This window comes from Penicillium argentinense (genome assembly GCF_028826775.1).
Source record: "Penicillium argentinense strain IBT 30761 chromosome Unknown utg000005l_segment0_segment0, whole genome shotgun sequence".
Taxonomy (NCBI): domain Eukaryota; kingdom Fungi; phylum Ascomycota; class Eurotiomycetes; order Eurotiales; family Aspergillaceae; genus Penicillium; species Penicillium argentinense.
Genome location: NW_026622664.1, coordinates 4,495,220 through 4,508,837, shown reverse-complemented (window position 1 = coordinate 4,508,837; position 13,618 = coordinate 4,495,220). Strand labels below are relative to the sequence as shown.

The 13,618-nt window shown below is 52.2% G+C and overlaps 5 protein-coding genes across 5 annotated transcripts; 2 read left to right on the top strand and 3 right to left on the bottom strand.

Moving 5' to 3' along the window:
• Positions 1–528: 528 nt before the first annotated feature.
• On the bottom strand, positions 529–2,388 carry N7532_006472 (dynein family protein; the record flags this gene model as incomplete). Its single annotated transcript, XM_056618966.1, has 5 exons — positions 529–675; positions 728–1,350; positions 1,412–1,505; positions 1,571–2,118; positions 2,214–2,388. 5 exons carry the CDS (start codon positions 2,386–2,388, stop codon positions 529–531), a joined length of 1,587 nt encoding a protein of 528 aa, XP_056475125.1.
• Positions 2,389–2,769: 381 nt separating this feature from the next.
• N7532_006471 (IST3 family RNA-binding protein) lies at positions 2,770–3,725 on the top strand (the record flags this gene model as incomplete). The annotated part of the gene is made up of 2 exons (XM_056618965.1): positions 2,770–2,825; positions 2,915–3,725. The coding sequence occupies 2 exons, from the start codon at positions 2,770–2,772 to the stop codon at positions 3,723–3,725; spliced, it is 867 nt and encodes a 288-aa protein (XP_056475124.1).
• Positions 3,726–3,938: 213 nt separating this feature from the next.
• On the bottom strand, positions 3,939–5,349 carry N7532_006470 (phosphatidylinositol-3,5-bisphosphate binding protein HSV2; the record flags this gene model as incomplete). Its single annotated transcript, XM_056618964.1, has 5 exons — positions 3,939–4,466; positions 4,522–4,887; positions 4,938–5,035; positions 5,110–5,148; positions 5,241–5,349. The coding sequence occupies 5 exons, from the start codon at positions 5,347–5,349 to the stop codon at positions 3,939–3,941; spliced, it is 1,140 nt and encodes a 379-aa protein (XP_056475123.1).
• Positions 5,350–6,048: 699 nt separating this feature from the next.
• On the top strand, positions 6,049–7,567 carry aspA (uncharacterized protein; the record flags this gene model as incomplete). The annotated part of the gene is made up of 5 exons (XM_056618963.1): positions 6,049–6,069; positions 6,171–6,246; positions 6,320–6,591; positions 6,666–7,258; positions 7,330–7,567. The coding sequence occupies 5 exons, from the start codon at positions 6,049–6,051 to the stop codon at positions 7,565–7,567; spliced, it is 1,200 nt and encodes a 399-aa protein (XP_056475122.1).
• A 1,969-nt stretch (positions 7,568–9,536) lies between these two features.
• Positions 9,537–13,272, bottom strand: rom2 (putative Rho guanyl nucleotide exchange factor (Rom2); the record flags this gene model as incomplete). The annotated part of the gene is given in 3 exon segments (XM_056618962.1): positions 9,537–9,620; positions 9,678–12,473; positions 12,490–13,272. 3 exon segments carry the CDS (start codon positions 13,270–13,272, stop codon positions 9,537–9,539), a joined length of 3,663 nt encoding a protein of 1,220 aa, XP_056475121.1.
• Positions 13,273–13,618: the final 346 nt, after the last annotated feature.

Genomic DNA, 13,618 nt, shown 5'->3' with positions numbered 1-13,618 from the left:
GAACTGGTGAACAATTGTATGTGAGAGTTCACAATATTCGACGTGCCTATCGAATGTGTAATTATTTTGGTTATTACCTTAAGGTCAAAACACACTATTTTCATCAAGCGATGATAGTTCCTTTTCATGACGCTTGTTCCGCTTTTTCTGAGAATGCGTTTGATGTGAGATGAAGCCAACGATGTGATTATATCACCATAGCAGTAGAATAGCGCCATCAATATAGCCCAGCAGCTTTCAAATTTCGGTCCGAGGCGGAGATCAAGACATCCAGGCATATACTCGAAAAAGGATTTCGTATTGGTATCATTATCTAACACCCCGCAAAGCCATCAAGATCCTCTGAGAGAAAAACAGTTATGCACAAGTTTGCATAGTCCCCCTCCATCTCCTATATCAAAGAAACAAAGCTGTCATCAGACTGGCAAGATCACCCCCTCCACAATATGTACGCTCACAAAACTAAAATACAGCGCAGGCAGAGGAAGTGTTGTAAGAAAAGAGAAACGAAAGGGGTTTGTGAGGTGATTAGGCAGATGGGCTGCCACGGGGGCTGCTGCCCGGTTTCTTTACGAGACCGGCGAAGAATTGTGCCAGGGCTTGGTTGTGAGCTTTCTCATCGCCTGGGTTTGTGGGGAGTCCCTCTTTTCGTTGAGTCCGACTGGCCTCGCGGTCCTTTGGAAATGTTAGATAAAATCGAGGCCCATGAGCGGTCGTCTGAACTTACCCTAAGCTTCTTGAGCATGTCGTCCGCGTCCACTTGAATACCTCCCATATTGAATTGGACAGGTCCAATGTGCTCGTTGACCTTGCCCTGGTCGTCCATGGGGGACATCTCTAGCTGAGGGGTTTCCTGGCTAGAGCGGTCTTTCTCGTCCTCTGCTTTGAGCTGTTCGAGGACTTCAACCTGCTTGGACAGGAAGCTTTGTGTGTCGGATGTTTCGACCTCGATCTTAGTACCGCTAGGGGTGCTGCTCGGATGGGTAATCGTGATATCACGCTTCGGGTCTTGAATGGTTTGCTCGAACACTGTGACGGCACTCGTGCCATCGTCAGGCTCTACGTTCTCATCTTGAGGGGCAGTATCGGCGAATTGGTTGAGCGGCTCGGGTGCATCCTGAATCTCAATAGACCAGGCGGTCGATACTCCCTCCATATCGAAACCTTCGCGAATAATGCGGATCTTGCCCCATGAGTCCCAGTTGGCCGGTACTAGGATCTTATCGCGGTCGATCACGTTGTGTTTTAATGACTGTCGTTTCAGAAGAGAGTGGACACCAAGTGAGGAGTGAATCAGGCTCTGAAGAGAATTGGCGAGGAAAGGTGTAGTGTAAATGAGCGATGCGCCGTCTATAGGTGGTCAGCCAAAGCCTCACTCAGGTCATAATGGGGGCCTTGAAGAGGAACTCACGTTTAAGCAGAATTGTTCGCATGAACTGAAGGATGAAATCGAATTGCTCTTCGTGCCAACCGTGGTCTTTCTCCAGCTTCTCGATTTTGTCCGCCTGTGGTGAGCTTGGATTAGCAAACACTGCCCAAGGAAAGAAGCTTTAGTCCCGGTGAAACATACTCCTTGACAAACAACACACATCGGGATTCCAAGTCCTTCATCCCATTCGCCAGGTCCCAACGGAATTGTGACAGGACCACCGGAGTTTGGCAAGCCTCCGGTCGCCGCAGAGCTAGCGTCCATGCCTCTCTTGCGATCCCGCCACTCGGTCATGGTCTCTTCCATCACAAGCTTCGTATCGTCGTCGAGAGAAACAAGCACAGAGCGCAAGAGGCGAACCCATTCTCGTAGTCGCCGGATCCAAGTCCAGGGGTCGGACCAGTCCATTAGAATGACGACCAGAGTTTCAGGCACGGATTGAGGGGTCAGGAGCGGTTTGAGGAGCGGAGCAAATGAAGGAGAGGGTTCGGACATCAGGTAGGCTGAGACACGCGCCAGCGTATCTTCTTGGTCGGCGTCGAGCACGTCGCGATATGTGTACCCCAGGCCAAACTGGTTGGCGATCGGAGGCATCTTCGCCTTTCGCTTCTCGTTCACTAGGCTGGGGTCGGCGGAGGTATCTGCGGAGAATGTCTCAAGGAATTCTCTCTGGCTTTCCGGAGTGCCACCTATAACTCAATAATCAGTCTGCTGTTACCATCGACCAAGTGGGACGTCCAGCTGAAGCGATAGCATGGACGTCGCAATTGGGTCAACCACGAACCTAAGATCAGCAGATTCTTCTCAGGCAAGCGCTTTCCATTGGCGACACCGTCGAGCAGTGACGACCAAATGTTTTTCTTTGAGCCATCCTTGCTCGAGGGCCGACTGTTGGCACCAGGCGCTTTGGAGCCGCGAGTTGGACTGGACGAAGACATCGTCTGGTCTAGTCCCACCATGAAGGGGCCTGCACCATTCCAAGCACCGGATCAGAACGTAGCGAGGACCGACCGGGGCGGCGCAGAGCAGAAAGGAATGTCAAGTCCGTGTCGGGGGCGGAGGGGGAGGTGAAAGAAGCCAGGCGCGCGGCGCGGTCAGGGGAATCTGGAGAAAGCGGGACGGTGGGTAGATCGCCGAGTAGCTGTCTCGCTTTGAGCAGCAGCAGACAAGACGCCTTTTCGCGTCGAACAAACTGATCGTTGGGCGCAGAACAACGACGTCACGGAGGATGGGGGAGCAGGGGGTTTCGGGGTCGAGTAAACAATTGGCGATTTTACGGTTCCGCCGATGCTCCGAGTGGAACCCGCCTCTTCCCAACTTTCTTTCTTTTCTGCACAACCATGAACTCCATAAAGAGCGTCCAGGCGCTCAACAAGCGCGAGCTGGAAAATGCAGTGTAAGTTGCAGCTTCCCATGCGATTTTGCTTTTTGTTTGATCCCCGTTTCTACGAAATTGCGAGCTCACACGCCTTGCGCGTCGTCTAGGCCTCCGGAAGCATCATGGCACGCAGACTACCGAGACACCGCATATATTTACATAGGCGGTCTGCCGTTTGACCTGTCCGAGGGAGATATCGTTACAATCTTTTCTCAGTATGGTGAACCGGTCCACGTCAACCTAGTCCGTGACAAGGAAACGGGCAAGAGCCGGGGTTTCGCGTTTCTGAAATATGAAGACCAGCGCAGCACAGACCTGGCCGTGGACAATCTGGGCGGTACAACAGTCATGGGGCGAATGCTACGAGTCGACCATACACGGTACAAGCGGCGCGACGATGAAGAGGAGGGCGATAATGTTGCTCGGCTCATGGGCGATGCGGCAATCGACAACAGCAAGGAAGACGATGAGGCTCGGCACAGTCGCAGGAGGCCAAGAATTGAAGACAAGGAGAGAGAAGAGCCGCCGCGTCCGTTGTTAAAGGAGGAGAAGGAGCTGCAAGAGCTGATTGTCAACCACGACGATGAAGACCCAATGAAGGAGTTCCTCATTGACGAAAAGAAAGAGGAAGTGGCGCAAGCTATCGCAAGGTACGAGAGCGAGAAGAAGAGATCCTCTAGACGACGGGACGACAGCAGAGAACGTTCGGGCAGACACCATCGCCGCCATCGCTCTCGCTCCCGCGAACGCAGACACAGGGATGATCGTTCGCCCGACAGAGAGAAGAGATCTCGCCGCCGCTCCACGGAACGGGAAGACAGACCTCGAAGAGATAGACATCGGACACCTGAACGGTCTCGCTCTCCCGCATCTCGCAGGCATCGAAACGATCGAGACAGGCACGAGCGCCGCCGCTGAAAGCTCTACTCAAGCCCTACGTCGCTTGCCTGCATGGGCATACCCATTACATTTCATTGGGTCCTGGTTGAAGGATTGATTGCTGGCAACTTGTTCTTTTCGCCAAGACTGGCCACCATTGTGGCTCATACTATTCTGGCTGTTCCTTATCTCCGAGCAGGTATTCTAGTTCATGTACTCCCCTTTTTTCCATGGACTGGCCGAGTCCTTGCATCATCCCCCGAGATATCGTTTCCAGCCCTCGCGCATGCAGTATCGCTTCCCATCATCGCCATCGCGAATCAGAAACTTCTCCCAGCGCCCTTCCCTACCAGAGCCTATCACCAGGATTGTGTGTTCATCCAGCCAGCCAATGACTCCCCTTGGTGGTCGACCCAACGAAGAGCTGAATGACTGGACACCGGGGGATCCCGGTGTAGCCTCGTCGCCCATCTCGAAATGCGCATTAGCAAATGAGTACACATCCGAGAATACACGTGGAAGCAAAGGGAGTTTTCCAAGGAAGCCCCATTTCTGATTTGTGGTTTCCTCGGTTGCCGAAGCGGGGGATTGACTACGGCGAGCGGTATGATGCGGGTGGGGTACATCGAAAACATGAAGAGTCGATTTGTCGGAGGTGACTGCTAAGCAGGTGTCGGAAGGGGAGAATGAAAGGGAGAAGATGACCGCATGGTCTACGCCGCGGCGCAGTTCCGCTAGTTTCGTACAGTTGCCGGTAGAGAATACGCGAATCAAAGTTCCCTGCTCGATATTAGCTGGACATTGCCTAACAACATGAACGACTCCATCAACGTACAGCTTCGCTCGCTGTAGCCAGTAGCTCTCCATCGGGACTCAGAGCCATCGCCCGTAGTGGGGAGCTATGAGCCGGGATGATACTAATATTCCCTGTTTCCAGTTCGATCAGCTGCACCTGTCCCGGGGATCTTCCAGGGAAGGCGAGCAGCTTCTTGCCCAGACAAGCCAGGCCGAGCGGATTATCCGTTGTCTCGTAAACCGAAAGCTTCTTTGGCGGCGTAGAGAAGGCAAAGACGTGAATACTGTTCAATAGTGCGGCAACGATTCTGGACTTGGAGAGGCGAACTCCAAGGACGGATGTGCGGAATTCGAGCGTGATGGCGGCTTTCTGCTTTGCATCGTCCCAGATGACCAGCTGAAGAAGCTGGACGTCAATTATATGAGCTTCTAGGCTATGGCAACGATGGAGCGTACCTTGTTCTGGGGAAACTTGGGGTTCCGTCCTCCACCGACGATGCCCAGGTAGTTCGACTGGCCGAGCATTTCCACGACGCCGATGCCTGCATTGAAGTCTGCCGGACAACTCATAGATCCAATTAGTATTGGTTCTTTTCTTTTCGAATGAGGAAGTCCGGTGAAAACTTACCTCTCGAGACCTTCAGCTCACACGGATTCGAGTTGAACACTGCTCGATATAGATGTGAGTCTCGGCTCTCCGATTCGAGATCCCAAAACAAGTTGCGAAATCATATTGTCGACGATGCAATATTTGCTTACCACAAAATCCTCCCTCCAAGCCAACCGAGAAGCAGCTAGTGTCATTGTTGAACGCTGCCGACAGGGAATAGGGCCCCACGGACTCATCGATAACCTGGCGGGTGTTCATAGTCGCAACGCATGACGTGATTCGGAAACCGGGATCGCGAGTAGAATTTAGTTGAATGCGACGTCGTAGATTGTAAGATCCGAGTCGTACTGTCCTAGTTCACGGGCAGGGGCCGCGCGGGGGAGAGGATGCGAGGGACGATGGCGTGCACCGCAACGGCGGAGTGCTTGGTTGGAGCTCTCCCCCAGTTGCCCGTCGATCGGCGATAAGCCGCCAAATCAGGCCGATTGGCAAATGCGGGCGGCCGGGGAGCTCTTGCGGCCTCAGGCAGCAACATATGCTTACATAACTGCCTCCGGTGGACAGCAGTGACCCACCGCGCCTGCAACCCCTGAGTGCCAGCCAGCAGCAATTTGTATGCGCGGAGTCGAAGAACAATGGTGACAGAGCAGATAGAATGACTCGAAATAATTCTAAGGTTCAACTGAATATGATAATTGCCCTCGATTGCCGGTGGATCGATCGAAAACCCATATTCGAGTCGCTGTAGAGCTGGAGAGGAGGGCGTCCCGTGATTGGCCCGCGGGCTAGGGAAAGGGGAAACACGACGAGGAACGATGTCTTTCCTCCGCCCCCCTACTCTCTCCAGTCGAGGATCCTCAGGAGAGTTTCACCTTCAACTTCTTCTTTGTCGGTGCCTTGCATTGGAATCTTCTCTTCTTTCTGCTTTCCATCTCGCTCCTTTCTCTTTAGCCCACCATGTCGTCGGCTCTTAACGCGGTATGTTTCCCCTTTTATTCCCTCCCGGCCAGCTGCTGCCCCATACTTCAACCAAAGAAAAAAAAAGTTCACCGAGCTAACTTCTGTCCCCTTGTGGGCAGATCAAGATCCGTCGCAAGAAGAATGTCAAGAAGGGTATCCAGTTTTGCCTGATGGTCTGTGGTGCCAGCGGAACCGGTACGATTCTCTCTCTGACAACCCCCCGAACGTGTCCTTCGCCCAATTGTCCGCTAACTTCGCTTTCGCTCAGGACGCACAACCTTCGTGAACACCCTCTGTGGCAAACAAGTGTTGGAGGGCAAGGACGCTGATGACCCCGAGCACGCCCACGAGGAGGAGGGTGTGCGCATCAAGCCCGTCACCGTTGGTGAGTCGAGTCCCGCCGCGCACACATCCATATCTTCGAATGCTGACCAGCGCGCTATCACAGAGCTCGAGTTGGACGAGGAGGGCACCCGTATCTCCCTGACTATCGTCGATACCCCCGGTTTTGGTGACCAGATTGACAATGAGGCCAGGCATGTCCCCTGAAACCAGGTTATCCCCTGTCTTGATGAAACCCCTCCCCCGCTAACAACCTCTATAGCTTCGGCGAGATCGTCGGCTATCTCGAGCGCCAATACGATGATATCCTCGCAGAGGAGTCCCGAATTAAGCGTAACCCCCGCTTCAGAGACAACCGTGTCCACGTGCTCCTTTATTTCATCACACCCACGGGCCACGGCCTCCGCGAACTCGATATTGAACTGATGAAGCGCCTGTCGCCGCGTGTGAACGTCATCCCCGTTATTGGAAAGGCCGACTCCCTTACCCCCGCAGAATTGGCCGAGTCGAAGAAGTTGATCATGGAGGATATCGAGCATTACCGCATTCCCGTTTACAACTTCCCCTACGATATCGAGGAGGACGATGAGGACACCGTCGAGGAGAACGCCGAGCTCCGTGGATTGATGCCCTTCGCCATTGTTGGCTCCGAGGACTTTGTCGAAATTGATAACAAGAAAGTGCGCGCCCGTCAGTACCCATGGGGTGTGGTCGAGGTCGAGAACCCACGACACTCCGACTTCCTGGCCATCCGCAGTGCTCTACTCCACAGCCACCTCGCCGATCTGAAGGAGATCACCCACGACTTCCTCTACGAGAACTACCGTACCGAGAAGCTCAGCAAGAGCGTGGACGGTGCCACTCCGTATGTTGACACTCGTTTCGATGTTGAACCCATTATTAGTGATAAGTGATCATGCTAACAATCATCAATAGTGCTCAAGACTCCACCATGAACCCCGAGGACCTCGCCTCTCAATCTGTCCGCCTCAAGGAGGAGCAACTCCGCCGCGAGGAGGAAAAGCTGCGCGAGATCGAACTCAAGGTGCAGCGCGAAATTGCCGAGAAGCGGCAAGAGCTGCTGGCTCGCGAGAGCCAACTCAGAGAGATCGAGGCTCGCATGGCACGCGAGGCCAGCCAGGGCAATGTCAGCGAAGCCACTGGAGAGGCTTAGATACCCTGTCGAGATGCGGCTCATTCAGCGAGGCGCCGGTTCGCAATGTGATACCGTTTGTGCCAACATCATGGACTTCAAGGCACAAAGTTGGTTTCTGTTTATGGGGATAATATTGACTGTTTATTCACGTTAATAGCTTTTTATTTTCTTTTTTTCTTCTTTTCCATTGCTTCCTGGTGTCTCTGCGGAGATGGTCAAGATCCCAACATAGAATGCAACGCTCCGGTTTCGACGATGGGCACAACCACTGTTCCTTGTCTCCAATTGAAACAAAAAGCATTTCGTTCTCGCTGGGATGATCTTGCGATCGATGCAGCCTCCCCTCGGCTCCGTTCATGCGATGTTACCCCTTGTCTCTGTCATTTGATATCAAGCTCATGGACCGCCATTCCATCCTATTGAACCGTTCAGGTTTGCCCGAGGAACTTGGAAACACGGGCACAAGCACATTCTTCTGCTGATTATTCCGTTAATTTGCTTTGGGGCCCGAGGACCACTTTCGATTTCCTGCATACTGTCTACTACCCCATTTACTGTCCACTCCCTGCTGTCCTCGGGTCTTTTCTATCCCTTCACACTGATTTCTCATTCTGGTACCTTGTCCAAAGTCCGCAGCGCAGCAAGATTCCCTTTTCTCTTTGTGTTTTGTGTTTGTGGGTCTATCTCACTCTTTATCCCCTTTTTCCCGTGGTCTTCCTAGTCCGAATCAATGAGGAAAAAAAAGTACTTTGGTCTCTTTTTGGACTGGACTCGTAGATTAGGTATTAGTCATTGGTGTTTCCATGTAATAGATTTCTGTCCCACGTTACGCTGACAATAGAGTCCAGGAAGGTTGTAGTAAATGTGATAGTTTTCACTCTTTTAAGTATAATAATACAAATGGCAATTTCGAGATGTCACTCCGTATCATTTTGATTTTTATACATATCATGCAGGTGGATGTTCAGTCGAGTATCGACCCTCTTTGGGAAAATATATCTCACAATAGCAATCTGACAATGTTCAAGAGGTTCCAAGGCTTCCTACCCATTTCATATATTTAAGTGGCAGATTCACATCACAATTTATTGTTATTGTAACACTACAATAGTATCCACGATTTTTCTATGGGTTTATTACCAGATGCATTGCGTGATGTGCCATCAAGGCCCTGTGGTAGCTAGGAAACCCTGGGGATAGCACCTGTGGCATCATATGGATCAAATTTCAAATAACACACTAAGCGTCCACTGGATTTGAACTCGGCATTACATTACACTAATCGGTGCACATGTGATACACTATTCTCTAGTGACTAACCTCTACAAAAGTTCTACCAACGCACAGAGCACAGCATTCCACATCAATGGCATTGAAAGTAGGGAATACTTCAAGATCAACAGTACAGGAAGGAGATGTGAAAAAGCTAAGAACATATTGTAAAAAGGACATGGTCATCACTTCGCAGGCCATGAGGGGAAACACAGAAAGTGGAATAAAATTTTAAGAAAACGAAGAAGAAATCGGGGAAGAAAGAAGAAAAATGCAACAAGAAAAGCGGGGGTGCAGCGCAAAATAACGACGAAGGTGATACGCAAGAAGTGGTATTTGCGCTTCATTGTACACAGAAACGAGACAAGAAATGAATCTCCAGGGGGTGTGGAGATGGTCTTTTGGACTTCGATAAGGCAGATGGGGGTTGGGCGGAGTGGTAGAGACGAAGTCGATGGAGCGAGCTCGAGGAGTCGGTAGTGAGATTCGAGCGACCGAAAGAGCATGGAGAGGTGGGCAAATCCGTGTGAAGTAGGGAAGCAGGAGGATGCGAAATTGGATCCTCTTTTGCTTTACTCCCTCTTCACAGGCCCCTTTGCTCTGATTCAATAACCGCTCAACGTAGCGGGTGGGAGGATCTCATGGCCTCAAGGAAGAAGTGTCAAGACGGAGGGAGGGTGGTTTCAGTTGCACATTGTCATGCACTTGGTGTGAATTAGATGTACTGTTGGGGCTTGTGCCAGAAATCCAGACTAGCAACCACGTCCTCGCCTGATTCATCCTCATAGGCATAGATGATCTGAGGAGGAGCACTGTCAATATATACTCGAGTTGGCGGTCGGGCGTGATAACTTACCTCGCGAGTGGAGGAATGCAGCATGCGAATGTTCCTTCCGGTCATAATGTGGATCAATTCGCTGGTCTCGACGTGACGAATCTCGACGAAATTGGGTTCGAATGCCAGAATGTAAGGATAAGATAGCGCAAATGCGTTCGGGTTGCCCTCCCACGAAATCCTCCAGTCCGGTCGAGCACGCCATCCATTGCGATTAACAAAGAATGAGAAGTCGCTGTAGTTCAAAAGAAACTCTCCGTTCATGCGCTCGATGTGAATAGGCTTAACGTTCTCCTTGCGAGCAACGAAATCAAGAGATGTATCTGCCTGATCCAAGAGAGACTGTGTCTCGGTGGTTTCAAGACTGACAACCTCGAAACCACGAGCACAACCAACACACAGGGTAGACCGCAAGAAATGGATCGAGGAAGATTCGGCCGGGATGTAGTATTCCTTGAACGGCTTGAGGGTGTCTTGGCCGCTCTGGAACATCTTGCTCACAGCAGATTTCTTCTTGCCCTTTGCCAGGTTGTCCATCGGCTCGTAAACCTTGATGGTGCTGGACAAAGCAGAAGTTTTAACTGAGCATACAAGATGTCTGCCAAGACCAATGCCTGCCTTGAAGAAATTGGCATGTCCTTGAATCTTCTTGGGGCGCTTGGCAAGTGCATTCTTGTTATCCTCTCCCAGCTCCAGGGCATCCATAGGGTAAGATGAGAGCGTCTTGTTTGCCAAGACCAGAAGCAATTGGTACTCCTCCAAAGTATCAATTTGAGTGACTTGACTGGCCTCCAGAACCTTCTTGGGCTTGGCCGACTTGTCCTTGGGCCAGCGCTCGGACAGATAAATGCCGCTATCGGTTCCGTAGACCAACTTCCGCCCACCATCGACGGGAACGCAGCAATTCACGCGATTAACAGAAGAGAAGAAGTTCTCACTAAGAACCGTCTTGTTATAAAAGTTGCTGTTGCGTTCCCAAAGCTTCCTTTGTTGTTCCTCTACCATCTCAATGAACTTTCTCCGCTGAGTTGGTGAAGTGGCATAAAGAGTTTGCTCATAACCACCCTTACCAAGATGACGGAAAGTAATCGGTAACTGGCCATCCTTGGCAGGAGGAGGGTTGGGAGCAGCTTTGTTGGACAAAAGACTGGAAGAGGGTCGCTTCGCTATTCCCACTCGAGGGATCACTTCATCCATTTGCGCAATCACCAAGAGCTCCAGGGGAATCGGCTTCTTGTACACTCGGTACTCCTCACGTTTGTTCACCACCTTGATACGAACGAGAAGTACTGCATGGTCAAAGAGATATGCCGTCACCTCCGAACTTTCAGCCGTGGTCTTCTTGAAAGCCATCTTCGTGAGCATTTGTCGGTTCTCCTCAGTGAGCTTGAGGTCCACGTAGTCTCCTGGGTTGAACTTCAATGAGGCATTCAGCTGTACCAAGTTAAAGTGATTCTCGGCCTTTCCACTCTCAGTGTTGACACGAGACAAAAAACTCTTAATCAATGCAATTGCCTTCGGAATGTCTTCTTTGTCGGGACTGTCGTCCGCGGTATACTTCAGGACCGATCCAAGAAGAAGCGGGTATCGGGCAAGTCGAGTTGTCGGCTTAGTGAGGTAACCGTTCAGTTCCAGTTTGCGGGACTCCTTGAGGCGTTCTGTATCCTCGACAAATTTGGCAAAGCCAGGATTGGACGACTTCTCTTTTTCGAACTCGTATTTTCCGTAAAGCTGGTTCGCACCATACTTGATGAAAGGGTCGAAGCGAGGCACGTGCGTCAGGAAGATATCGCCAACAGTCTTGACGACATGGCTCTCTTTCTGGCGGGTGTTCAAAGCCTCACATAGGCCGCCGTTGACTTTCAGCACCTCCAAGCAGTTACCAAACACAGTTCGGATAAACTTCTCCCGTCGGTGCTCTGGAATAGGAGAGTGGGTGTTGGGGCCAGCGGCACGCAGTGGGCGCATCCAAAAGTCTCGCAAGTATTCCAGATCCTTAACGAAGTCACGCTCAGTATACATGATCTCAAAAATGATCTCCTGTCGCTTCTTCTCGTTGTCGGCGACGGTGTCAGAAATTTCCTTGGGAACCATGTTGATCCACAGCTTTTGGTTATCATTGTCTTCATCGTCGTCAATATGTAAGGCACCCTTGGTGCCTGCAGTTCCCAGAACTGGCTGAGGCTTCAGGTTGAGCCTTGCCTGCTGTTCTAATCGTCGTGGGCAGGCAATGGAGTAGCAAAGACTATCCCGCGTGCAGGTAGGAGAGTAACATTCAGTTAAGAGAGTGAAAACTCCGTTCACTTCCGATCCTGGTGTGTCCTCTCCCATAGTTTCCTTGAACTGGTAAACCTCGCCGGGGGCATCTCGAAGACGGTGATCATAGGTAACGTCGTGGAAGAATTTCTGGGCATCCAATGCACGTCCCAACAGAAGAGCGAGGTTGCGGTCATTCGTCCTGATGATTGTGGCAATCAGATCAACAGCATCCGTACCAGAGAAAGAGTTCTGGTAGGAGAGACCGTTCTTCTGCCGCTCGCCAAGCGACACCTTCTCCCGGAACACATCAGCAACACGAGAAAGGAGAGCTGGGTAGACAACAGGTAACCGGTTCCGACGCGAATTGTTGGAAACAAGTGTCGTTTGACCATTGGAACTTTGCGTTGCCTGGCTCTGGACACTCATTGCACGGTCCGCCATCACAGTTGACGCCATAGACATGGTGCGAGATCGAGTAGACGCATCACTCGGTGGACGAGGCTTCACGTAGTTATCGGCAACCGTTGCGACATGTGCTGGCATGGTCTCGAAGCGTTGCTGTGGGGGGCGGCACCGGGTCATGGCTTCCTCCAGACGGTGGGCGCCGTGACGGAATGGCTCTTCCGGTTTGAGAAATTTGAGGATGTTCTGTCGCGGAATAGGTGGTCATCGACATGGCTCGTTCATTGGCATGCCTTTCTGGAACGGTTCGACCCAATTGGGTCATTGTCGTGCCAACCGAGTATGGCTCGCGACGTGAAGCGGCCGCGGAGGTGTGGTTGAAATTGCTAGGTGGGGCAGGCACTGGGTAGGACGGTCCATTGAGTCTCGCCATCGATCGAGATCGAGTCGCATCGGAGTTCAAGGCGGGAGGAGGCATTGGTCGACCCAGATCCCGCGGATCCGGATACTGGGGCGGCGGACCAGGTCTAGAATCCAAGCGTTGGGGTCGGGGATAGGCGAAGCGTCCCCCCGCTCCCGGGTACGGTCGCGGTTGTTGCGGCTGCGAAGACATTGTCGCGGCCCCGGTGCCTGGGTTGTATGCTTGGTACTGATTTGTAGGCGGCGGCGGAGGGTATCCGTTTGGCGGCGCAGATGGCGGTGGTCCATATCCATTCGGCATTTGGCGTGTTGGCGGCGGCGGCGGCGCCCTCTGGAATTGAGGCTGCGCCACGTGCGACGACATTGTGTGAGCGCGGCCCTGCGTGAACTGCGGAGTCTGCGAGTTCATGGTCTGCGAGCGACCCGGCGGGGGCGCGGCCCCGAAAATATCGTTGTATGCGGCATCTCGTTGCGTGGACGAGGCAGGGCCATAGGGCCGGTAGTTCCGGTTACGCTGACCCCCCAAATCCGCCATGTTTACCACACCAGCGATCGATCGACGAACGGGTTTCAGATTAAGGTCGGAATGTAAAGGCGTTTATGCTGCGGGGTGAATCGGATGAAAAAAAGTGAGGGGGGTATCCGGGGTCGATCGTAGAGAGCGTTCAGGGCGTCGCAAGAGTTCTTCCGGATCGTGGGTGATGAAAATCAGAGAGTAGAACGAAAGTGGCAATCCCACAGGGGACGAGAGCCTAGTGAGAAGAGTAAAGAGCCGGTCTTCATGCAGAGTCGGTCTTCAATATGTCATAGCTCCCCTCCAGATTAACAGCTGGGGGGTTTGGCGGGATTCAAAAGTCGAAGAGCGCCAGGAGCCGTGAGCG